The 26,201-nt window shown below is 42.2% G+C and overlaps 1 protein-coding gene across 7 annotated transcripts in view; it reads left to right on the forward strand.

The window, feature by feature from the left end:
* The window catches only part of lrp1bb (low density lipoprotein receptor-related protein 1Bb), a 211,034-nt gene that overhangs the window by 54,522 nt on the left and 130,311 nt on the right, over positions 1 to 26,201 (forward strand). For 6 of the 7 annotated variants that reach the window (XR_013130308.1, XM_077001734.1, XM_077001727.1 and 3 more), the window contains exons 2-3: positions 9,667 to 9,789; positions 21,224 to 21,361. Coding sequence is in view for 6 of the 7 variants with exons in the window: in XM_077001734.1 (XP_076857849.1) it covers positions 9,667 to 9,789; positions 21,224 to 21,361 (261 nt within the window). In the remaining variant the exon portion in view is untranslated. The remainder of the gene's footprint in view (positions 1 to 9,666; positions 9,790 to 21,223; positions 21,362 to 26,201) is intronic. The other variant, XM_077001732.1, reaches the window with a different exon arrangement.

Raw genomic sequence — 26,201 nt, forward strand, 5'->3', positions numbered from 1 at the left:
AGCCTGGAAGAACACACAGACACACACGCCCCTCGGTGGCTCTCTCTGCGATAGCTCCGCCTCCTCTGAGGCGTCGGGAGCTCGCAGCAGCCATTGAGAGCCGACCGAGGGTTAAGCCAAAGCTCGTCTGTGCATTCCCTCCGTCTGCCCGCTGCTTGTACCACAGGTTGCTCACCCCTGTGGCGTTCGTCAAGCAGGGCAGACTCACAGCGCTCAAAAGGAGTCTCGCCGCGAAAGCCAGCAGTGAGAGACTGCGCTTTCTTTGGTCTGCGACGAGACTTCCTTGTTCCCACAGCGCCAGGGGTATTCCTGTCTCCGGCTCGTTCGCGCTGTAACACATGAGAGTTAAACTGCACGGATGCAGCCAACAACTCGTTACAGCGACTAAACTCACCGGAGTCTCGCTCTCTCGCTGTGTCCTCGTTTGATCCGTGATTATGTAACGTGGCTCGCGCCACGGAGCGAGGAGACGGACACAATCGCTGAGATGAGCGAGATTTATTACGGGGAATACCATAAGCAGAGTCGAAAACACAGGCATGGGTCATAACAGGCAGGCAGTCCAGACACGAAATACGCACAGACATATCGGTACTTAAACACGACGGGGGAAACACGGAACAGGCAGGAATACAGGCAGCGGAAACAATACTCACAACTGAACAAATGGATAGACAAAGTACAAGGCACGGAGTAGACAAAATCACGGATACTGGACTGGGGAAATACTGGGACTTTATACATAGAAACTAAAACAAGGAACAGGTGATAACAATGACACGGGGGCGTGGTAACAAACGAGGAATCACGGAGACAACGAGCAGGGCGGGATAAACAGGCAAGAACACAGACACGAGGGAACCCAGAGTGACAGCTACGAGAGGGGGCGTTGCCCTACGTGACATACAGAAAGTGAGAGAAAAGCACTATAGCCAAAACATGCAGAGACAAGTGAAAAACGTTAATCACGTAAGTTGCCAAGGAGATTTTTACAGCCTAGATTGATGAGACCGTAGTAATGAGTCCATAAACGTATATATAAGTCTGAAAACACCTGCTACATATAATTATTGAAGTGTAAATGATACCTTAGATGACTGTAGTCATTGTTTTTGGTATAATTAATAATACAGGAATAAACAGTATAGTGGTACATGATGCAATGTAACACAGGAAATTAAATCCTACTGCAAATTACATTTCAGGAATAAAAACCTTAATGGCATATGAGTACATTCAATTCACTATTGGTTCACTACAGATTCACTATAGTTGTCAGTTTGGACCTGAAACACCCTGAGGTGTGTGCCCACCAGGGCAGCTCAGGGATGGTTTAGTGATTAAAGGCCATAGCGGGATCCTGGGAAACTACAACACTCGTGGCTAAAAATGTACACAAACACTGTACACAAATACTGCCTTCTGTACATGTGTCGATGGCAAACTTGTCTTTCTGTTTTGAACACATTTGTCTCTGCAGAGGTTTTTATTTTGTAAACACTGTCCTGTTTTCAGTAAATTGCTTACCTCCTTACAATTTAAAACTCCATTTAGTTAATTCAGTCAAAATCTGTTTTACATCCTCTTGTGTATGAATACAGTACAAGTGCCATTGTGATACTGGAAGGATTGTTGTTCACAAAATATGGTGGACATGCGTAGTTTTATCATCACAATAACAACACTAAGGATATGAAAGTTCTTTTGGTATTTTTTCATTATACAAAATGACTTCTGGGCATTTACTGGGCTTCTCAGTATTTATAAATATCTACAGCCAATAATAAGTGGGGTTTTTCTGTGTTTGGTTTTTTTAATCTCCTTATTTTTCATAGGCATCGTCATGCCATCAAGCTGAAACTGTGGGAGAGACTGAATGCCAATCAGGGTCAGCACTCATATCTCAAATCAGTGATAACTATTGATTTTATGACCACTGACAACAAATGTAATGAGAAGAAAATGGGTGCTTATTTTGCTGAGGACCCTATGACGAATTAAAAGCATGCTGCAGACTCCGCTGAAGCAAAAACACACTAGGAAATGGTTTACTCTGTATATACTGCTGGCTGTGATCAGGTTTATTATTTTCTAGATACAGATTGCTATTCTGGAGCTCCATATTTAGTCCACGCTATTGTGATTTTCTTTTTTTTTCATGTTATCTGCTGTCAACCAGAGGAGGGTGTCTTCCCCTTCTGAGTCATGGTTCCTCTCGAGGTTTCTTCCTCTTGCTCTCAGGGGAGGTTTTCCTTGACACTGTCACCTTGGCTTGCTCATTAGGGGTCTGGACCTGGATCCTCTGTGTGTATGATTTCTGTAATGCTGTATTATGATGGCACATGTTGTAAAAACATGTTTTTGAACGATTATATTTTGAATTAAATAGATTTTGTTTAATTAGATATGGACACAGAACAAGTGCAAGAGAAACATTACTCACAGGTTTACACTGTGCTCTTCTAAACTGGTGAATACTGGTTGTTCAGTGTTCTGTTTTAGAGGGGCATAATTAGTCCCGCTTCTCCCATCGTCTTTTAGAACATGACACAGTTGGGCTGTTCTGATTGTGGGATTTACAAACACAGGTTCAACTGCAGTGTTCTTATTGTGGGTTTTACAAACACAGGTGCCACTGTGCTGTTCTTATTGTGGGTTTTAGAAACACAGCTTCCCCTGCAGTGTTCTGATTGTGGAATTTACAAACACAGGTGCCACTGTGCTGTTATTATTGTGGGTTTTACAAACACAGCTGCCACTAAGGTGTTCTGATTGTGAAATTTACAAACACGGATGCCACTGTGCTGTTCTGATTGTAGAATTTACAAACACAGGTGACACTGTGGTGTTCTGATTCTGGGATTTACAAACACAGCTGCCCCTGTGCTGTTCTTGTAGATTATTTGGAACAAATTATTGTACGTTTGTTGCTGTAGGCCTCCATATCAATAAGTCTTCTATGTTACAGTCATCAGTGTGTAGAAAATGGTCACCCGTACGTAGTGGCGGTTCGTCAGTAGGGGCGGTGGGGCACCGCCCCCATTGAATTATCCAGAGAATAAATGCTACTTATAAACCTATAAAGACATATAAACCTATGTAAATGATATATTGCAAACGTATTATGAAGCTAGTAATACTGGCCATTATAAATTTTTTTTCAAAGAAAAAGAACATTATCCACTGATGTTCATGTTGGCACATACTTTTTTCCCCCAAAAAATTTTGTTTTATCCTTACAAACAAACCCCTTCACATTCAGTAGTAGAAAGAAAAATGATAAAGGAGCTTGGAGCGGACAGACCCAATTTCAGGGTTCATACGGGTGCTTGAAATCCTTGAAAATGCTTGAATTTTAATGTCGCCATCACGTGCGAGGGGTAGGCAGGATGCCGAGATGCGCATACATTCAATGGAGGCTTTATTCACTGGAAGCGGCGCAGTTGGCGCTCAGCACATACGATACGCAAAACACACAACGTAGTGCGACACAACACTAAGTGGACTCAACAAAGGCGAGCACGGAATACAGCCAAGACGTACATTAAATACTTGACACATAACTAGCCCAGAGTGTTACGTATTTGGATAACGAGACCCGTGAACACACACACACACACACACACACACACACACACACACACACACACACACACACACACACACACACACACAAAATCACACCCACAGGAAGTACATATAAGGACACAAGCAGACAGACTACACGTCCACATGCCCGTACAGAGGGTTTGAAAAGTCCTGGAAATTTGGCTAAAGTTCTTGAAATTCACTATCTGTCTGACTGAATGGTTCACTTGTATTACGTTACAAATTTATAAGTTACATATAATATATACGTTACACTTCCAGCAGGAAACAAGAGAACATGAAGATTGTGCGTTTTGAAAATAAACTACTATTAAATAAATATATATACTAGCTTGGTAGCTAAGCTAGCTACCAGAGCAAATCCTCTGGTAGTATTATTCTAAGTATATATTCATATACTAACAAGCTTATGTAATACACTCATCCTTCTGCTATTACCAAATGCGGTACAATCTCGCTGGTATATGTGTGTTTTTAGTACCGTTGTATGTGTTTTGATTTTTCAGTTTGATTGCGCCCCTCTCAAAACATTTAGCACCAGCCGCCACTGCTCTTATGTAATCAGCAGTGTGTGTATGTGAACGTGTAAAACGCGTCTGCTGGGCACTGCTGACCTAGAGGTTGCTGAGTAAAGGTAGATCAGATGATCACTTCATAATCTTCCTTACCGCTTATGCACGACCTACACATACAAGAGTGTTACAGTTCTGATTGTGGCATTTACAACACACAACTGCCACTGTGCTCTTTCTGATCATGGAAGCAACCATGGTCATGAGTCTTTATTTGTAGCACATGGCAGTTCATCTTATATTTGACAGCTACATTTCCACTATTCCTACATTATGTAATGATTTAGGCCCTACAAGGAGTATGCTACTTGTACAGTACTTATCTGATTTAATGAAATGGGCAAACGGAGGAAACTCTTGCAAAGCAGACTACCTGCTGTGTGATTCTGATCATTCTTCTGTTGTACTGTCAGCCCTCTTTACTGACTGTTACATTCTAAAAGTAAAGAGTTTTGTAATGGATAAAGATTCTCTCAATACCCGTAACAGCAACATTCGACTGCTCACCTCATATTTGACAAAAAGATCCTTTCAATCCGAGCACTCAGAGTAAATTGCGCATGTCAGAAAGTTCCCAAAATTCCATAGTCATATTGTAATGAGTCTTGACTGGCAGTTTACTTTCTGGAACGATAAAGGGTCTGTCAGCACCAGTTCCTGTTACTCTTGTGGACTGGGAAGGATTACTTGAGGGAAACCATGAACCCCTAGCTGTGTGAATGAAGCATGGGGGATGTCCTTATTAAATACCCTTGAATATTCAGAAATTAGCATAGTTTGTGCATGTCACCAAAATTCTTCATTAAGGAACTAGAATGTAAATTATTAAAATGGAACCGAAGCCTATATGTAGGTTTTAAAATATCCAAAGTGATGGGTGGACATGTATGCATATGTATTACTCCTGAACTTATTATTAACCCATACCTTTTATAGACATGTCACATATTAAAGCTTTGAACAAGTTTTAAATGTGCAGAGAGTTAGATTAGGCCTTGTCTAGTATGGGCTAAAATCATGAAAGGCAAAATAGCTTTGAGGACCCTAGATTTCAAATCTGCCCAATGAATAATTCATTGTTTACAAGGTAGATTATGCCAAGGAGTAGGAGGCTATTGTAGAGATGGCTGTTAAAAATCTGTCCATGTTCTCTTTGATAATTTGTTGACATGCCCCCGCTGTTGTTTGGAAAATAAAAATGACCTCCTTGGAAACCGAAGGTCAGGTAATGCCTAATGAAGGTCCTGTTTTACTTTTCTATTGATGTCTCCCCCTGCCCAGTTAGAATGCATGCAGGCAGACACGAAGTTGCCATGGTAAAGGCCTTTTGGCACAGGATGTGTTTCCTGGATGGGGTGCTGTGTGGAATTTGTAAATGCGTGGCACCTTCAAGCATCATTATCCACTCCCCCCCCCCCCCCCCCCCCCCCCCAATCCTCCAGCACAGCACGCGTTAGAGCTAACTGGAGCCTGAAACGCAGTCTGTGTTGAATATTTTCTTGTGCTTTTGGGGGGGAAAAGAAGATTAATTGGAATTTAAAATAACATGGACCGGAACAAATTGTTTGGTTTGAATGCTAACATTCGGTGGAGTTATATTGAGTTATATGGCAGGTGACATTACAAGAACATTTATGTAATACGTGTCTGGTAATATTAATATTGATCTTGGTTTTCTGATCAAAATTGAGGTGGTTGAAAATCACTCATGATGTATGTCGTGGTGACAATTACATGGTTCACAAACCATTTTAGATATCATTGATTGGAATTATTGTTGCATTAAGGATCAAGACTAACTGATCATATGCTGCGTGTGTGTTTGACCGCAGGCCTGTTTTACCATGTAGGCCTCTCTTCTGATGGCTGAAAATAAGTTCTACTCATCTACTCATCATTCTGGTTGTGCAAAACTCCAGTAACACAGGAAGTGTTCCCAAACTGCAAGAGTGTAGTGCAGATTTGTGTTAATGGACTAGAAATCTTGCACATGGCTTTGTGTTTTAACGCCTTTGAAATGACTACTGAAATGCCACTAAGTGAACCATATGGGCCAAACTTTCTGAAACTTCAGTCAGTGCAGTTGTTTTGCTGCAGCGAAGACATCAATAGTCATCTAATGTTATGTGAATGTGACACACTAAGTCGCGTTGTAGCTCTCGGGGTGTACGTCTCTGTGCTGACGTGTTTCTGTCCTCTGTGGGTTCTGTTTTAATTGCCTGTAATGATTGCCATGGCACAGCTGCCCACCTTGAGCTGACGACATGGACGGAACCTGGAGGGTGTTGTCCCCCTCTGTTACTGGGGAAATCACACACACACACACACACAGCTGTAGCATGTTGTTAAGGTACAGAATAGATACAGGCAATGCTGAGTGACAGGGAACAGTTGGAGGGATAATGAGACTCAAGACAGAGGCAGACTTAGGAAGAGGGCTTAACAGTAGTTGAGCATATAGTCCAAGCCCTGAATTAGATGTGCTGCCCTTTGCATTTGAGGTCATTCTCGTGCACCTATGAATCAGGCTTGTTAATGCAACTGCAGTTGCAGATATTGACCTCTGCCGTATGGTTTGTGTGTGTCTCTCTTATCGCGGTGCAAATCCTACCTGAGCACGTAGTGCTATGCTGTTCACGTAATGAACGCCGGGATGAGGTTGCAGCGTGCTATGCAAAACTGAGTTAACTCCACGGTGAGTGGGCTTTGCAGGAGACGCCTGCTCCTCCTGACTGATTCACCAGAGGAGAAATTGGCAGGCGCTTTGTTCTTCCTTTGCCTGTGGAAGCGCGGTCGTCTGAGCCTCCACCTGGAGTTTTGAAAGGCGTCTCACCTGTCCTCTGTCTCCTTGTGACAGGTTTACGCGCTGAAAGCTGGTGACATTACAAAGGCTGGGAGACTTTAATGAGCCAATGTGCTCGGGCTGCTGAGGCAGTTGGGTGTCAAGAATGAAGCTCATAATAGCATGGCCGTCCAGGCCCGGCTGAACATTCCCCACTGTTATGGTAATGGGCTTACTTTTGCTTCACTAAAGACTACTGCCATTTTTCAGCGCTGTTATTTTTTATCTTTCCTTCCCTCACGTTTACTCGAAATTATCATGAAATGGCCAAAATGTTTAGCCGTGCATTGTATCACTTGATCCTTTCACATGCAGATGCTGCGTTTGCCTTTGAAAGCAAGAGAAGCAACATTGGACTCTCCGTAGGCAGCCGACTGCAACACGTTTTCTTCCCCGACCCTTTTCCTTTAAATGTACAGAGAGCGGTCTGTAGGGACACCATTACCATGGAAGCTTCCAACACTTGAGTGAAGAAGTGAGGCTTTCTAGATTTGACCAGAGGTTTAGAGCAATATCATGGGTCAGGATGATATTGCAAATTAGACTCCTCTCTTTTAAAGCAACTCGGCACGAAGACAGGGGCACATCAGTGGATGGTCACTGGTCAAGGGGCCAGAGGTTGTACACCGCACGCCTTCAACCAAGAGCTAAAAGGAATGCATCCAAAGCCAAGACTGGTCTGTTTCAAATGGTAATCAATTCAGCTGCGAAGGTAGAGATGCCTCTAGGGCTGATTCAGTAAGACAGAGATGTTGCATCCACTTCAGAGGCCTGCATCAGCCACGCTCCATCTGTCCTTTGCTATTTGTTTTGAATTCCGGCACTATTCGCAGCGGTGGATGGAGGCGGTAGTTTGGTGCCTCTCCTTCTTGGCGAGTAAAGCGGTTGTCAATACATGGAAAATCAACTCCCAAAGTTGTTTTGATAATAGCAGATCAGATAATGTAAACATGCCTTCTTTATGGCCACTGTTGTGATTAAATTGACATTTGGAGCACAAGCTGTTGTTCTTTGGGATATGGGCTGAGGGACAGTAGCCAGCTATCATCATATTCTGTGTAATTGCTTTTTGACTGATGTGAAACTGCTATTGAATTGATTCAACACAGATTAGCAGCTGAGATTCAGGGGCCATTCTGACTCCACAGAGAAGGAATCAATTCTGCAACATCCCAGCCATTGAACACTTTAACACCTGTTAACAGAACTAATCTCACTTGCAGGTTATGAATGCCCACATAACTCCTTGAGACAATATTTGCAAAGCTTTTCAGCTGGTGCCAGTTAACCTAGGTGAAAAAAACACTTGTAATTTGCTAAATGTTCTAATTTATGGTAATTTATGTACCAAGAGTGCATATTGTCTGTGCATATGTCTAAGTCACAACCTTAGTCCTTCACTCTACAAAAATATACATACTAGGAAGATACCTATTAATTTTCCCTGTATTTAAAATTGAAAGGTGAGCTTCTAAAGACAGGCCAGTTTAATTATCCACCATAATTGACCTTCATTAATGTGTTAATTTTAGTGAGACCCTATTCTGTCCTTTTATATTTGTCCATTGTACACCACAGGCTGCTTTACAAATGATTGTACTGTAAAGAAACGAAGGCTATGCAAACAACTGATTTTGTTACAGAGAGTTTAAAACAGGACAGCAAACACATAAAAGCTCTGTGTGTGGCGAGCAGATGAAGCCGTTTGACCTTTTCAAGGCTTGATTGTGAATACGCTGCAGGGCACTTGAGGAGAAAGAAGTGATGTGCACAATTACCACCAGGAATCCAGTTACAATCAAGCTAGCTCTTACTCCCACTACCAAGTGTCCGGAGGTGTGTGTGTGTGTGTGTGTGTGTGTGTGTGTGTGTGTGTGTGTGTGTGTGTGTGTGTGTGTGTGTGTGTGTGTGTGTGTGTGTGTGTGTGTGTGTGTGTGTGTGTGTGTGCATTTGTTGGCGTGGGAGTGCATTTTACTACATATGACACACCACATACATTATACCCCAGAGCCCTTAAGTTATTTCTGTATTCAAAAGTAGAACTACACCTCAAGGCGGCCAGCTGGACGTTGAAGAGTATGACTTGAAAAGTGAGTCCTTAAAGGAGAGAACTGCGCAGACCCCCGAGGATGCATGAAGACCCTTTTTTGTGTGGAAACAGACTGCAGTCAAATCTTATGGTGCGATACAAGGCACTATCTTTGGTGATCTTTTAATGGCTCTGACAACTGCTGGAAAAGAGGTGTCAACATGCTGTCAGATTGGGGCTTTTGTAAAATGGACAGGCGGTGCCTTCAACATTGGATAGTATTACAAGGTTGTTGTAAAACTGAACGAAAAGAAATTAGAAAGGTAAAAAAGGAACCTTTGATATAAGATGTGCATTCATGCTGGTCTCTCTCTGCTACCATTATTGTCCATTGCAGGGTTACCTGTTCATTCCTATGCCATAAATGAATTCATTTTTTTTCTAAGCAGTATTATAACTGTTTAATAATATATAAAACATGCTAGTAGTCATTTCAACAGTTTGACTGAACGCAGCATTGCACCATGTGACCATATATATACTTTCAGATTAACCACGGACCATTCATCCATTTCATGTGCCATCTCTTCTGTCCATTCTTTGGTTTACATCAGAGCCAGTTCTGTGTGATCTGGGGGAATTTCTGTGTGCTGACCATCTGACCTGTGTCTCTGACGGCTGGCTCTGTGACGGAGAGCCGGACTGTCCAGATGGTTCTGACGAGGCCCTGGATAGATGTAAGTAATTCATCCATCACTAAACATGGCTATATCAACACAAACACCATATCCATAAATGCATGTTATAAAAAATACCATTACTGCAATGACAAAAATAACATATATATAACAAAACCATGAAGATTGTAACTTGATTGAATGGGGTAAAGAAATATTTAATAGGACATTTTAATAAAATGAGAGCTTTCTTATTGTAACTTTTAAGCATATTCATGAAAAGATTGATAAGTGTGTGTGATATGTCTCCACCCAATTACTTTATGTTGGTGTTGGACTTTTCTGCAAGCGTTAATTTATTCCATATCCTTGGCACAGTGGGCCAGCTCTTCCCTCCTCTGATATTCCATTATCATTTAGATTAATCATGCCGGCTCCATTTTATTTACCGTGCTTCTGAATGGAAGCCATACTTATTTATCATGGGAATTTTGAGTAGCTCATTATCATGGATTATGTATTGATAGGAAATGGAATTAAACTTGTCTTTCCTTAGAAAATGGCGTCTAATTTTCTCTTTTGCAAGAGTGCTGCAACTCCCCAAGAGTAAAAACAAATGTTGTAGGCAAAGCTCTGATTAATGATAATAAAGCCTGTTTCCGTCTAATTAATTTTTAAACTTAGTTTTGTTCCTATGTTCCTGTCTTAAACATTTATAACTTCCTTACTTGTATGCAAATAATTATGATCTTTTATAATGTAAGACATTTCTGTCCTTTTGATTTTAATATTATTATTTAATTTTATTATTATTATTCAAAGGAAAAAGTAGAACACATAACATGAAAAAAACTAATTTGGCTTCATTTATATCCAAATTTAGCTGCATCCTATATTATTTAGCTAAACTGGAGCTTTAACTTAGCCAATTCTATTTCAGAACCCCACAGCATTTCACTTACCAGATGACTCCACTTCCAAACCCACTGAAAGTCCAGAGTCTCTCATGAGACCTGTCACAGGAGGAAAATAATGTCAAAATAAAAGTTTTTATTTACTCCACTATGCTCATACATCTCACGTTATATGCATATATTGCTCTTATGCTTCCATGTTTGTTTTGTCCATGAGCACATGGTTCACATGCTCTATCATGCGTTGTATCATATAATCTCATATTCAAGGATTTCATGCAAGACAATATTTGCTCACATGTAAAGGTATTGTACATAAATCCTTGCTAACCCCTGCTTTGTATATTAATTCATAATGGGGGAGTACATCATTGCAGTTTGATGGTGTAACGGTCCGTGGGCAGCTATGTGGCATTATTTATGATCTTCAAATGCATGAAGCTCTTATGCTTGGCACAGTGTGTGTGTGTGTGTGTGTGTGTGTGTGTGTGTGTGTGCGTGTGCGTGTGCGTGTGCGTGTGTGTGTGTGTGTGTGTGTGTGTGTGTGCTACCTCAGTTTCTTTTCTTAAATTTGGTCAGTTCAGCGATGGCATGTCTGAGCTCTGTCACCACAGCGAAATGTAATCAGCTCACCCCAGGTCTCCAGGGCCAGTCTGACCAGTGCCATATGGCCAGGGGGGCTGACTTGGCCTCTCATCCCACAGGCCTGTGAGAGCAGCCGGACTACTGGGCTTACTGCTTAGCTCTAATGGGGAAAGGCGAAGTGTGATGAAAGCCCTGGTCCACTCCAGACCGCACCACGCTCTCCACGATAAGGAGGAAACTTCTCAGCTCATTTTGGAGCTGTTTTTTTTTTTTTGCTGCCAAGAATGACAGTGTTTAACCTCATGTTTGCCTCTAAACAATGCCATGAGGTGTTTGCAGGACGAGATGCTAAACTACTAAATATTGCTAAGCTTACCTAAACACTGGAGTCCCAGGGGTGATTTATGTCAAGCGGCAATGCAATGCAATAAACACCCTTCTATATTTCTCTATATAGCATGTACAATACAGACTGGGATGTGATATCCTTTGTTTTCTCAGCATTATAACCACACAAGGTGACGGAACATTTCAGTTAAAACGTGAATAACTTTTAGTTAGCATACTTGAGGAAGGCCCTATCAGAGGAACTGCAGATGATGGTATTATTAGCCCTGATGTCAGCCTTTTAAAGCCCACAGAAGCGGGGGCGATGTGATGTGTACTCTGCTGTCGCCGTTGTCCGCTGGCCACTCCTATATTAAAATAAATAGATAGTAAATGTTTCCATTTCCTGGGAGAATTGGCACCTGAAGGAAAGAGGTTTGGGAGGTAATGTAGCGTAGCATCTTGTTACTGAGCTGAAGGACGACCATTTTGCATTGTGCAATATTTACCTCTGTGGCTAACAGCAAAATTCAGCAGAGCAGAATGGCTGGAAGTCTCTTCTTAGAGCTCATCCATTGTAAAGGGTGTAAATGAACTGCCATTTGAGTTCTGGGCTGGAGTTCATTAGACATGCCCATGCAGTCTGCATAGTGTGTGCATAGTGTGTTTATACATATATACATGCATGCTACACACACTCACTGGCTACTTTACTATGTACACCATGCTAATACCCTATGACATATTAAGCAAGGTGCTGGAAACCGTTTTCAGAGATGTTGGTCAATATTTGCATAGTAAAATTGCACAGCTGCTGCAGATATGTCTGCTGCACATCTGTTCCACCACATCCCTGTGGGGCTCCTTGTGAGCTTTGTGACATGGTACATTATCCAACTGCTGGAGGTAGGCATTGTCTTAGGGATGGGCATGGCTAGCAACAGCCATAGTGTGCCAAGAAAATATCCCCCACAACATAACACCACTACCAAATCAAGTACACAAGTCAAAATGGACCCATGCTTTCATGTTGTTTATACGAAATTCTGGCCAAACCATTTAAATGTCATAGCATAAATCGAGACTCATTGGAGACCAAACAACGTTTTTCTGTCCAATTTTGGTGAGTCCATGCGAATTGTAGCCTCAGCTGGCTGTTCCTATCAGACAGGAGTGGTACCTGGTGTGGTCTTCTGCTGGCTGTTCCTATCAGACAGGAGTGGTACCTGGTGTGGTCTTCAGCTGGCTGTTCCTATCAGACAGGAGTGGTACCTGGTGTGGTCTTCAGCTGGCTGTTCCTATCAGACAGGAGTGGTACCTGGTGTGGTCTTCAGCTGGCTGTTCCTATCAGACAGGAGTGGTACCTGGTGTGGTCTTCTGCTGGTTGTTCCTATCAGACAGGAGTGGTACCTGGTGTGGTCTTCAGCTGGCTGTTCCTATCAGACAGGAGTGGTACCTGGTGTGGTCTTCAGCTGGCTGTTCCTATCAGACAGGAGTGGTACCTGGTGTGGTCTTCAGCTGGCTGTTCCTATCAGACAGGAGTGGTACCTGGTGTGGTCTTCTGCTGGCTGTTCCTATCAGACAGGAGTGGAACCTGGTGTGGTCTTCAGCTGGCTGTTCCTATCAGACAGGAGTGGTACCTGGTGTGGTCTTCAGCTGGCTGTTCCTATCAGACAGGAGTGGTACCTGGTGTGGTCTTCAGCTGGCTGTTCCTATCAGACAGGAGTGGTACCTGGTGTGGTCTTCAGCTGGCTGTTCCTATCAGACAGGAGTGGTACCTGGTGTGGTCCTCAGCTGGCTGTTCCTATCAGACAGGAGTGGTACCTGGTGTGGTCTTCAGCTGGCTGTTCCTATCAGACAGGAGTGGTACCTGGTGTGGTCTTCTGCTGCTGTAGCCGGGGTACTTCAAAGTTCTGTGTTTTTGTGTGTTCGGAGATGCTCTTCTGCATACCTCGGCTGTAAGTGGTTATTCGAGTTGCTCTTGCTTTTCTATCAGCCCAGTCTGCCCATTCTCGTCTGACCTCTGGTATCAACAAGGCGTTTTCACCCTGAGAACTGCTGCTCACTGGATATTTGATCTTTTGTGGATTATTCCTCGTAAAACTCTAGAAATGGTTGTGTGTGAAAATCACAGTAGTTCAGTGGTTTCTGAAATACTCTGACCAACCCATCTAGCACCAACAACCACGTCATGTTCCCTTAAATCACCTTTCATCCTCGATGCGATGCTCAGCTTCTGGAACTGCAGTTTGTCTTGATCATGTCTAAATGAAATGAAATGTGCCATGTTTGTCAATTGTGAGTTTTTTCCACTGCAATCGAAATTTGTCCTCCACATTTACCCATCTGTGCAATTAGAACACACACACAAACACACACTAGTGATTACTAGGGGACTGTGGTGCACACATGCCCAGAGCAGGGAGGCAGCCCTAGCCCGGCACCCGGGGAGCAGTTGGGGATAGGTGCCTTGCTCAAGAGCACCTCAGTCATGGTCTCAGGCCTGGGAATCAAACCCACGACCCTCCGGTCACAAGACCAGTTCCCTACCACAGGACCATGACTGCCCAAAGAAGTGGACATGGGATTAGAACCTCCGAAGTTCATGCCCCTTCGTTTCTAATTGGGAGAATGCAGCTCAACACGTTGAGCTACCAGAAATGCCCAAATAGCCTGCAAATACCATCCAAACTCTTCAGTTTGTGAAGCTAGTGGAGTGAGTCGAGCCTAATGCTTTTGTTAGGGAGAAGTCGCCATCTTGCCACTGGAAGCCCTCACCAAAGAGCAGATTTCAAAATCTGGTTGGTTTACGATCTTGGCAACATCAGGTGACTTCAACCTACTAATGCTTACATTAACCCCAACCTGTTGGTACAGTGTTGGTAGTGTGTTGGTACACCACGCTTTGAGTAAATGTGCAGCATTGATGTTGGGGAGAAGAAACGCCACCAGGTGCAGATGCAGGTATAGATACAGGTACACGTACAGTATCCACTGGGATACACTTGTTGCCAAGTTGATGACAAGCGATAGCTTGCTTTGCGATAATGTGTCAGTTCTGAGCATCACTCTGAGCTACTGCTAAAACCCCACTTGTGAACATTTCCCTTATAGTTCATTTAGAATTACCAACATCTGCACGGTTTCATTATCCTAATGGACCTGTCTCTGCACAAATTTATCAGCTCATTAATTCATTGGTCATTTGGTGAATCAGTAAACAGTACTCCAGGTATTTAGCAGTGCTAAGTAACACTGAGGCAGCTGTGGCCACACTTCATGCTTTAGGTCAGTCACTCACACATTTAGACTAATTGCATAATTACTAATGCTAAAATCATTTTGAATAACTGTCACTTTTAAGAATTCTATTCTTTAAGGGTTCAATGTATAAGCGTGATTATTTTTAAGCATTTTGTTAGATGTTTTGTGTAGATCATTTGCATAAGTTATCATTTTGGTAATGCACTCAATGTACAATACAAAACAACATAGGCAAGATATATTTGACAGAAATTAAGAAACTAATGGAAATGTTCTAAATGAAGAAGAACCCATGCACCTATGCACCTACTGTATGCACCCGTGCACCTGGGTTCCTTTCAAAGTGGGCTAAGAGTCCCTGTGTAATTGTGCTGGGGTGGGCACAGGCCAAGTATTATTCCCATGGTAATGGACTGGCAGACTTGAAAACTATGCTGTAGAAGAATGCAATCTTTTTTGCGAATAATCGTTTGCAAAAAAGTCAGTTTTGGCTCTCACTCTCCTGCTCCAAAGAAGCCATGCATTATTTATGTGACTGACATTAATGCAAAGGTGCCCCCCTTGGAATAGAGCCCATACACAATGTGTACATAATATCAGACAATACCAGAACAGTTGGAAATATTGAAATTCTATCAGCTTTGCCATGGGTCTGAACACAAACCCATGAGAATGTATATAAGGAGCATTGTGACTAGCTGGTGCCCAGTGTTTAAAAATGCATGGCTCTGTGAAGGTGCTGATTCCCCTTCAGGGCTTTGGCCATGATGTATGGACACTTTATTGAACAGTGAGTAGTTTCGAATGTGATGTATTGAGATTCGGTGGTTTGCAAGGCGTAGCCGGTTGGAGGAAGTGATGGCTCCATTTCACTGGACGTTGATTACATTACTTGGTGATGATGAATGGGTTTAATTAAATTCCATCTATGATTTACGGGGAATACGTGGTCAGTGCAAGCAGAGGAACAACAGACTCGGCACATGTTATTGTGTGAGTGGGCAAATGCCAGACGTGTGCTTGGACAATGGGACAGAACCTTTGTGTTTACAGGAATATGGTTAGTGTTCATACTTAGTATCATGTTTATTTTCTCTCACATGCTTTGACTACTCCTGTATCTTGGAGATGGTGTACAGTTCAGTGTTTTGGTATGTTTTCACAGCACTGATCTAATTTCTGTGAACACAAAATTGCGTTGAGCTAGTGTCTCGGCCTTACGATTGTAGTTAGACACTTGGTTAGTCATTAATTAAAGCCCCATCAGATTTCATTGCCTTTGTTTAGGTTATCTCCCATTCAAATCTACTTTGTGTTCACCGTGTATTAGTACCCATTCAATAGAAGCATCCTCATTAGACTTCTGTTGAGCAGTGTGGAGATAAGGAAGAAATTCATGGGTCTACCCCTATGTGGCACTGACCGAAGGAGTTGACGTATGTGGACGGTGAGGCCTGTGGCTAATCTCTTTGACATTTGAAGACGAACCCACATGGACATCAGTGTGAATGCCACTGCCTTTTAGAGCATGCCTGCTGCCCTCAGACAGAACACCAACAGACCTGTCCTCATGCAAATAACATAGAGAATCCACACAGAAAGGAATATATGGAGTGATGAGCCTTTTTTTCCCTCCAAGGTTATTGAGCAAAGCCACATGGTTAGCACACCTGGGCCACCTTGGAAGATTGCTTTATGACCAACAGCATCAACAGGAGACCCAAAGCTAAAAGAGCAAACAAAAAGCAGCAGAATGAGAAGAAGAAGAAGAAGGTTCTGTGGAGAAAAGCTGGGTCGGACTGCAGGGACTCTGAATTACCAGAGCAATTAGAGTTCAGGAAGAAGGCAGCCCTTGTCTATTTAAATCAAATGCAGCAGTACCACTGCATGTTTGTTAACCAAGGAACAAAGCAAATTCACTCTTATTGCTCAAGAGGTCAAGTGTACGTATGATCAGTCTCTTAGTGAAGGGTTCCATAGTGTGAGCTTGCTTTTGCCCTTGATAGACTGACACACACACACACACACACACACACATACACACACACACACACACACACACACACACACACACGCACTCACACAAAGTTTGAAATAATACATAATTTCAAACAGTAAGTTAAAACAATCATGTCACCAGCATTGGTTAATCTGAGATAATGAAAGAGTGGAATTGCAAAGAAGGAATTCAATTATAATGCCTTAAAAATATTTGTTAAAACTCCCTGCCTCAAAAATATTTAAACTGCGTATGCCACTTACATAGCAACACACGGAAGTGGCCCAAAAAGTGTTTTTCATCAAGCTCCCAACCGATTGATTCTCAATTATTTATCTTTATTTCATTATTTCACATACATCCCCGCATGGCCCTGATTAAAGTGATAATCATAATTAACATAGCAGCTAAGATTTCAGCCAGAAGGCTTTCGGTGCACATTAAATAGATGGATTAGCTAGTCCCGCCTGATTTCTTCTCATTCACATGGAGAAACGAGGGTAAATATCACTATGGCTTTTTAATTAAAAGTAATATGCGGTGAGCAGGAAAGAGATTTCAGATTTATTTTGGCAGAAATAAACTGACAATGGTATTGCAGCCATTGTCTTACGTTTCTGAACAGGAGAACCCGTTCTGAATTTGTCATCGGGCCGCTTTGTGTTGGGCAGAAACAGAGGACTCGTCTGTATGCTGCATTGTTCCTGGTGAAACATTTGATTTCCTGAGACCCTTGTATGAGGAGCTTCGTTTCTCATAGTGTCTAATTGAGTCTCGTTTTTTTGCATTTGTTTCAGAAGGCCATGTTAAAATAACGCATGACAGCAGGCATCTCAACCAGGAGGCCTTCCACTGAAATACAGGAGGGATAATGTGCTCATTTGGAAGGTCTGGGGGAGTGATTACCTGTACCTGACATGTTGGGGTTTTGAAATCGTTTTGCTGACCTTGTGTCACTGCCAGCAGTTTAAACGCTCACGTAGACTTGTCCTCCGATCTGCAACTGAAAATTCAGCAACTGTTGCAGTTAGGTTCTATCGATGAGGCAATAATCCTCTTAACATTTACTTTTCCGGATATAGCCAAGCAGCAAGTTTAAAATGTTGCCATGACAGCCTTATGTCTATCCATAGTGCAAGAATTATAGCAAGTGAGGGGAGTTTTTGTGAAGTCTCAAATGGAGACATACAAAAAGCTGTGTGTGTTAAAGCCGTCATCCCTGTTTCTGTGCAAGCCATCCAAAAATTCTTTAACATGTCAGCTTATGAATGTTCCTCTGAGCTGTTTCAATCATCAGATCCTCACAGTAGAAAAGGGGGGGTTAGGTCTCCTGCTATTGGGCAATTTATTTAATCACTCCAATACCTTTTTTGACTATTACATAAAATTCCCTACATTATTCTAGTATTATATATACATAAATATATTCATTATTAAGCTTGATATGAGAGGTTTGCGTAGATTTGCATGCATTTTTACAGATTCTATTTCCTCTTCCTTTTATGGGTAGGGTGATATTTCAACATGACCTGTATCATGATGGATATTTTGGTGTAAGAAACGATTTCCCATCATCCTTCAGCTGCAAAGACACCATCTGTTATTATGCCTGGTGCATCTTCCACTGCTGAATATTCATCTTTCCTCTCAACTGATTAGATTAGTCCTCAATCAGTTTGCAACTGGAAATGATTCTGTAATCGACAATGCCGTTTAATTAAGATAATCACCATTTGTCGCAGATACTCACTCCAGTGTCTTAACTTTGAGGTGCATGCTCGATACAGGAGTTTATGGCATGGACCTCATGCTATTTTTATTCATGAGTAAAGGGAAATTCTTGCTTGAATGCATAATTAAATAGAATGCATCTGAGCTGTGTATACAATTCGTAATTGAAAATTGGCAGGGTTATTAGTATATGCCTTTTGTATCCTTAAATACCTCATAACCTTTTGTGTACCAAAAGGGATATGGTTTGAAACAAATAACATTCTAATAAAAAAGCCATTACTGTATCTTCCTGCCCTACTCCCTATAGACTAGCTATGATGCACACGCCTGTAAGGTTGATTACACTGCCATTGTTCTCAGGCTTGAAATATAGGCAGCTAGAGTAGAGGTCACTTATGCTTGACTTTCCTTAATACGGCACATCCTTAGGGCTTAGCGAAAAGTTACTTGATGAAAACGGTGGGAGGGGGGGGGAACTCATATTTCATGTTACCGTGGCGATAGGCAAGCAGAACCGGGAAGACTACCTTCGTTTGATTAGCTTAATTGTAGCATCTTTTTATCTCGCGAAGCATAAATGAACATGGTGGAATGATTCACCAGCTACTCTGGACGTCTTCCTTGGCCCAGGTTCAGGGCTTTGATGTGGCAGAGACTCGGGAGATTTGTAAGAGGCCCCGTCACGTGGCCCATAAATCTCACGCTAAGTGGCTGTGTTGCAGTTATGGTAATTGATAGCGGTGTAGTTAAGGTGCGGTGTGACACGTGCGCTGCGCGTGAGATGGAAGCCGATGTTTCGCTTAGACGTGTTTTATGTGCTTGCGTGGCTGCTCTGCAGATGAGGGTCACCTACGTGCCTTATGAATCCTTAAACAGCTGCTGGGTGCCAGAGTATCAGTGAGGAGATCACCAGAACTGGTCTCTCTCTCTCTCTCTCTCTCTCTCTCTCTCTCTCTCTCTCTCTCTCTTTTCATCTCCCCATGCTCACCAACATATCCTCATAGCTTCTGAATGTCTCTTGTGTTTGCACAAAGCTAAAAAATGAACTTGGCCTGCCAGTATTAATCGACACAAATTTATAGCCTAATGCACCAATGTTTCTCATAGCGCATAGTGCAGTCATCTGATTGCTAGACATAGGACACTAAGGACAGTGGCAGGAATGCCACGGATGTGTAGGTTAAACACCACAGATGTGTGGACTAAACACCACAGATGTGTGGACTAAACACCATGGATGTGTGGACTAAACACCACAAATGCGTGGACTAAACACCATGGATGTGTGGACTAAATTCAACAAATGCGTGAAACTAAACACCACAGCTGCATGGGGTGAATACCACAGCTGCATGGTGTGTACACCACAGCTGCGTGGGCTAAACACCACTGATGCGTGGGCTAAACACCATGGATGCGTGAGCTAAACACCACAGATGCGTGGGCTGAACACTACAGATGTGTGGGCTAAACACCATGGTTACGTGGGCTAAACACCACAGAAGCGTGGACTAAACACCACGGCTACATGGGCTAAACACCACAGAAGTGTAGACTAAACACCATGACCATTCGCTCTGCACAGCCTCCCAGTTATGTGAATAACACAGAGGTCAGACTATTTGCACATTACTTACTGTAAGTTGACGTTGGTGCATTTTCAGGTATGCTGGAATATAGGTCGATACAAGTTGCATTTTAACCTTGAGCATGACAGGTTGGGTCACAGGAGCTCCTACGTGACTAACTGCTTCATAGGAAGGAGCCAGCTGACCTCTTTTCATTGTGCATCCATTTCTTACACGTTCCTACAACCACAAGTGCTTTTCAAACCCGTTATATGAACAAGTAAACATATTTTCTGTTTATTTATGTAAATGCACAAATGTAGTTTACAGATCAGCATATATACTATGTGTTATGTATTTTTATATCAGTAAGTGTCTGATTCACATTTTTTTTTACAAGTTGTATATTCATCTGATCATATGGCGTATGAATACGCGGTTTGCTTTAACTCTGGGTAACTAAAAAAGAATTTGAGTACAGTGAAATTTTTTATTTAACGTTTGGATTTGTCATCCTAAATGTAATGCAATCATAAAAGTTGTAATGTTCCAAAAAAGTTATTATGGATTGAAAATGTTAAAGACTCGTGTTCTGAGAATCAATGCTCGCCAAAGGTGGTCACTCCAACCCTTCCACCGTAGATAATGCAAAATGTAAAATGTCTGCCATGTAAAATGAAGACATATCTGGATGAGAAAGAGAATGGACACGTCTGTAAATAAGAAAACCATTCCCATTACACCTCAAAGAACAGCATCACAGACGGGAGGGAGTACTGACAGAGTGCACTTCAATGACTTAGTTGCTGAAATACTATAACGCTGATATTTTCAGAAAAAAACATCTGTAATTGTCCAGCTGTGCGGCTTTATTTATTCCCACAGGAATGTAGAATGATCGTATTTCAAAATCCAAATATGGACATTGTGTGTAGTGTGACAACCCTTTTGACAGGAAGTTGTTTGTTTTATTTTATTTTGTTTGTTCTTTTTTTAACTTCATGGACAACTATAAAATGTACTATAAAACATGGCCCAATTTTAATGTGACATGGGCTCATAAGCTTTGGTTTTGCTCAGGGCTTTTATTACCTCTTCACCAGGTGCTGCAGACGTGACGGTCAGATGCCCTCTAAATCACATCCAGTGCACGGGAACCAGGAAGTGCATTCACTTCAACAAACTCTGCAACGGGGCCAAGGACTGCAAAGATGGCTTTGATGAAGGAGTGCACTGTAGAGGTAAGCTCCGCCCCACCGATCATGCTGGCCCCTCCCCTTTCCTGCCACTTCGGCCAACTGTTCGAACTCTCGTTATGTCGTTACCGGTTTGTTTTCGTACCGCTAGGCGCATGCACGCGGCTTATCGCTACACGGGTAGCCGAGGTTGCGCTCACGGCCACTGAGCAGCTCGACGGCCTAGCGGGCTGAGTGCCGCGGGAGCCGTGTTGGACACAGCCCACCGTGGTTCACCATCGTCTAAGCACGTGAAGCCACCTGCCCTTTGTGGTGTGTTAATGCCGACTCAGCGGGCCACTTTGGATGTATGCCCGTTATCTATGGCCGCCGACCTCGGGCTGGCCGGTGCGGTGACCTTTGGTGTCCTGGGGGGTTGTGGCTTCATTCAGGGGTGGGACATGAACCACCCTGTGATCTAAAGTCTCCTTGGAAAGAAGCCAGTGACCCATGTGAAACAGAGAAGATTATTGCGTGAGGATGAATTTTGGTCTGGCCATGAGAGAAACATATTGTTGCATACTCGGGCTCATGAGCTATTTTTTCCTAATTTATTGTGATTCCTTATTGTGAAGACTGTTGGGTGAAATTTAACTGGCTTTTGCAAAATCACAAAGTGAGAGTGAGTCGTGTTTTCAGTCAACAGAAGTCTGTTGACTGAAAACACGACTCACTCTCACTTTGTGATTTTGCAGTGTTGTATCTCTTGTTTTATAAGCCAAACACCCACTTACAGTAATACCCCCTGAAGCCAAACCTCACCTCCAAACATCTTTTACTACAAAATGACCAATAATCTCCTAGTGCACTGAGCAATTGATCCAGGCCAGCAGACAGAGAGAGAGAGAGAGAACGATAAAGTTTGTGCTAGGTCCAGATGGGAAATGAAGTAAGTGGTGCTTATAGCCTACAGTAATAAATCAACCAAAGTTTTCCTAGAGTGTTAAGAAACATTAAGCAACGATACAGTCATTGTTCCCCTCCTCTGTTTGTTTGTTTTTAGATGCAGCTAATTAAGCAAGGAATGGTCAGAGGCAGTAAATCCTCTTTCTGTTTGTTCCTTCTGTCCACGTCTCCCCCAGTCTTGGCTTGAACGTCCCCATTTTTGAAGACGTTTGTTTTTCTGTGCTTTTGATGCCGGTCTTGCAGAAGTTGTCAGACACTGCCGTCTTTCACCTTCGCACACAGCCCACTGGGAAGCCGTGACCTTTCATTAAGTGTTGTAGAACTTCTTGGGAAGGGCAAATGGGGTTCTTATTACACTGTGCTTTGAAGCTGCTTGAGATGTTACTGTGCGCTGTGGAGTTTGCTAGTGGCCCGTGCTTGTTCTGGTGCCTCGAGCGCGCAGTGACGTAAGTGTCGGTCTGGATTTAACGAAGTGCGATAATTGAATGAGTAAGTCAGCACCACGGTGCAGTTTGGTCTGATGCATACGGCATACGTTTCTCACCACACGCGTGCCCGCACACACCTTCAAAATACGCACTCTGATTGGAGGAATTGGGGTCATCTCAGGGAAGCTGTAGGTTTTTGCAGTTTTTGCAGTAATGAATCCCAGGACGACATTCTGCAAAATTGAACCCGTATGGAAATCAAAGAAAGTAATTCTAGTTCACCTTCAGCAAACTCTAGTGTGTCTCATTTTAATCATGGGTGCTATGAAGGAGACCAGTAAGGTTCTTTTAAAGTGAGAATGTTAAACTATTTTCCAGTATGCCACCTGGTTTACTCACAGCGTACCCAATCTGTTTTCACCACTCCCACACATGCTGAACAGTTGGAGAGGTCTGGAGAGGGAATATGTATTACAGACGACAGAGACCCTCAACATCAAGCTTGTTGAAACTGTCTTGAAGTGTTGAGACTGCACCTCCTACCAAATGGCTTTGCCCTGCACCTCAAACCCTCTCCAGCACTACATACTGGAGGGATTCAATATGTTATCTAGCTGCACCATTTACAATTTAATAGTTTCTAATATATGCAGTTATCTAGCTGCACAATTTAAAATTTCATTTCATCTCGTGGTTAATCCAGATGGAAAAAGTTATGCCGTTTGGAATATGCTTGTTTACTGAACACGTTATTGGGTGTCAACATGTCTGCAGTTGTATTTATTGCATTTACATTTTGTAAAACAAAATATCCCTCGATTCATGACTTTATCTCATTTTTTAAGCATACGACTACTTACTGTAGCTAAAAGAAAAAAAAAAAATATTATCATCACAATATATGAGTGGGCATTCATTAGACCCACCAGGTACCTTTTTACACTAATTCACATCTACCTCCACTAATGGAAAAAAACATCTATTACAACATTAGAGTGACATCAGAATACTATGATTCATTGGAGAGCAACACCCATATACAACCAGTGCCTAATGAACGTGTCCTTTAGCAGCTTTTAAATCAGTGATGCATACTAGCTAGCTGTCCTGTTTCCATACGTTAGTTTGCTTAAAAGCAGATAAACAAGTACATCATCGTGAGAAAACCTATTAAATCATTTTCATGTTTTCGTAGTGATACAAATTGCCCTTCATATTTGGGTGAGATGCGGTTGTTAATAGACAGTACCGCCCTTGCGAAGTAATGAAGACTGGTGCACATGTACCTTCCCTCCGCCTCTCCACCTCTCAACAGCATTCAATTATCTCACTTGATTAACTTTTCATTACCACCAATTCTAACAAGCAAACAGTGCTCTCCAAGGCAGGGGCAGCGGTGGTAAGAATGTTCTCTGATTCACACAAGAAAACCTTGAAGATTTGGTTTGAAGTTCAAATCATTTACTGACCCTTTTACTATTCTAAAAAAATACAGATAAACAAATAAATAAATGAATACATGTGTGAATAAATACAACAAAATCAGTTCGTATTTATTGTGCTTACATTCGTCATGAAATGGATAGCCCTTTAAATCGCACTTGGAATTCCCTACATTGCTCATGTTCTGATGTCTTTATGTTTCCTGTTAGTAGTCATGTGCTTTATTTTCACTGAGAGTCTGGCTTGTGTCATATGCTCATGAAATAAATAAGTGAACTGTGCTCAGTGTGAAACCCCTAAATCACCCAAAGAATCATGCCATAGTCAAGCTCCTGAACTCAGGAGATTTATGAGAAGATGGTGGCTTGGATGAGAAAAGTCTAGCCCACAAGAAGCCCACTAAATCACTGGTCTGTGACCACTATGAATTCATTAAGGACTTAGGCAAAGCTTCAAATCTTAGTATAACTAACACATAATGGAGAGAGTTGATTGCTTATGGACTTTGAAATCACTACATTCTAATGTGAAATCTTTACATTTCTTTGTTTTTATGGTGGGAGTTTAATTCTTGTTCTGTATATCGACATATGTGACCTGTAGTAAGGTGACCGTAGTAAGTCAGTCCAGCTGATTCCTGAATTATCCTCATCCTTTCTGAGACACCAACCCTGCATATTAATGTAATGATATAATCCATGCAAATTCTGTGTGAGAAACATTATTTCTTCCAGCTAAAGAAGAAAATCAAATATTTGAATGCAGTATAACAGTATTACAGTCTGTTAAATTTTGTTAACTTTGTTGTCACAGTAACTACACATAATCCTTGTAAAATCACAATATTTTACCTCTGTTGTAAAGTTTCATTTCTTTTTAGAAAGCTCTGTATAAATCTCAGCAGAATGATGCAACTGAGAACCGTGAGTCTGTCAGATAAGTTGGCTGAATCTCCACAGTGAAAAAGTGACTTTTACCATTTTTAATTCAAAAGCTGCTGACAAGTTGAAAAGAAGTTTGGCTGAAGTGAAGTTTGATAACTTCCTATATTATTTCATAGAGAATGGGACTGTATCCCAGACCCAGAGTATTTAAGAAGTGTCAAGCCTTTAAATGTTTGATGTCTTTTGCAGATGCTGTACTCTAGCAGCAGGTTAGCTGGTAACACCTGTCAAATCTTCACCTCTTCCTATAATATTAGCAAATCATTGGGAAATCATCCCTTCTTGCTGTAGGAAGGTTTTTCTTGGCAGGATGAATGGAATTTAAAATTAAGTGTGACTGTAACGAGTTATGCTTTTGTCTTGAAAATGTCACACACATGACATACATATCCAGCCTTAATCTGCACACCGATTCTATTTCTTGGGATTCAAGACCTAATGTCACATTTAATGTTCAACTTCCTAAAATGTCAGTTTGTATATATAAATTCCAAGCAAAAGGAACAACGTTTCACATTCTAACTTGCATTGTAAAAGAGAGCGAATCTGTTCTCATTAATCCAAAACATTTGCTATATGTTATATTCATATTTGAACTTCTGTCCCGAGAGAGCCACATTTAATAAGCTTTGGCAACAGAAACAGCCACTAGCTTGAGTTGAAGCAAATCCACAGCACGCTTACTAAACACCCTCCACCCCCCCCAATCTCCAGGTCTCCAGCGGCTGCTGCAGGCTGTGTCCGGGTCAGCATCTTAATTTGGGTTCACATTAATTAGAGGACTTGAGGACCAGGCGAAAGGCCTGGTTAAAGGCCGGCCGTGAAAGTGTAAAGGCCGTGGAGGTCCCCAGAGCCTGGAACTAGTCCATATGGAGAGGGGCGGTTTGAGATGCCCCCCTCACCCATGGTCAAGCACTGCACTGGAGTGGGAAGACTAGCTGAACTCGCATCCATGCGTTGGCCGGGCCATCTGTGGGGCTCCCTGGAATGTTTGAACGGTCCTATCACTGTCTATTCAGCCGAGAGAAATGGATGCTGGGTTCTATTGCCGGCATATGTTGAAGTTACTGAAGAGGTCCCTGCGGCCTGAAGGTTATTGCTGAAGTTACGCTGAAGTTGTTGTGG

The sequence above is a fragment of the Brachyhypopomus gauderio genome, chromosome 4, assembly GCF_052324685.1.
Source record: "Brachyhypopomus gauderio isolate BG-103 chromosome 4, BGAUD_0.2, whole genome shotgun sequence".
Lineage (NCBI taxonomy): Eukaryota > Metazoa > Chordata > Actinopteri > Gymnotiformes > Hypopomidae > Brachyhypopomus > Brachyhypopomus gauderio.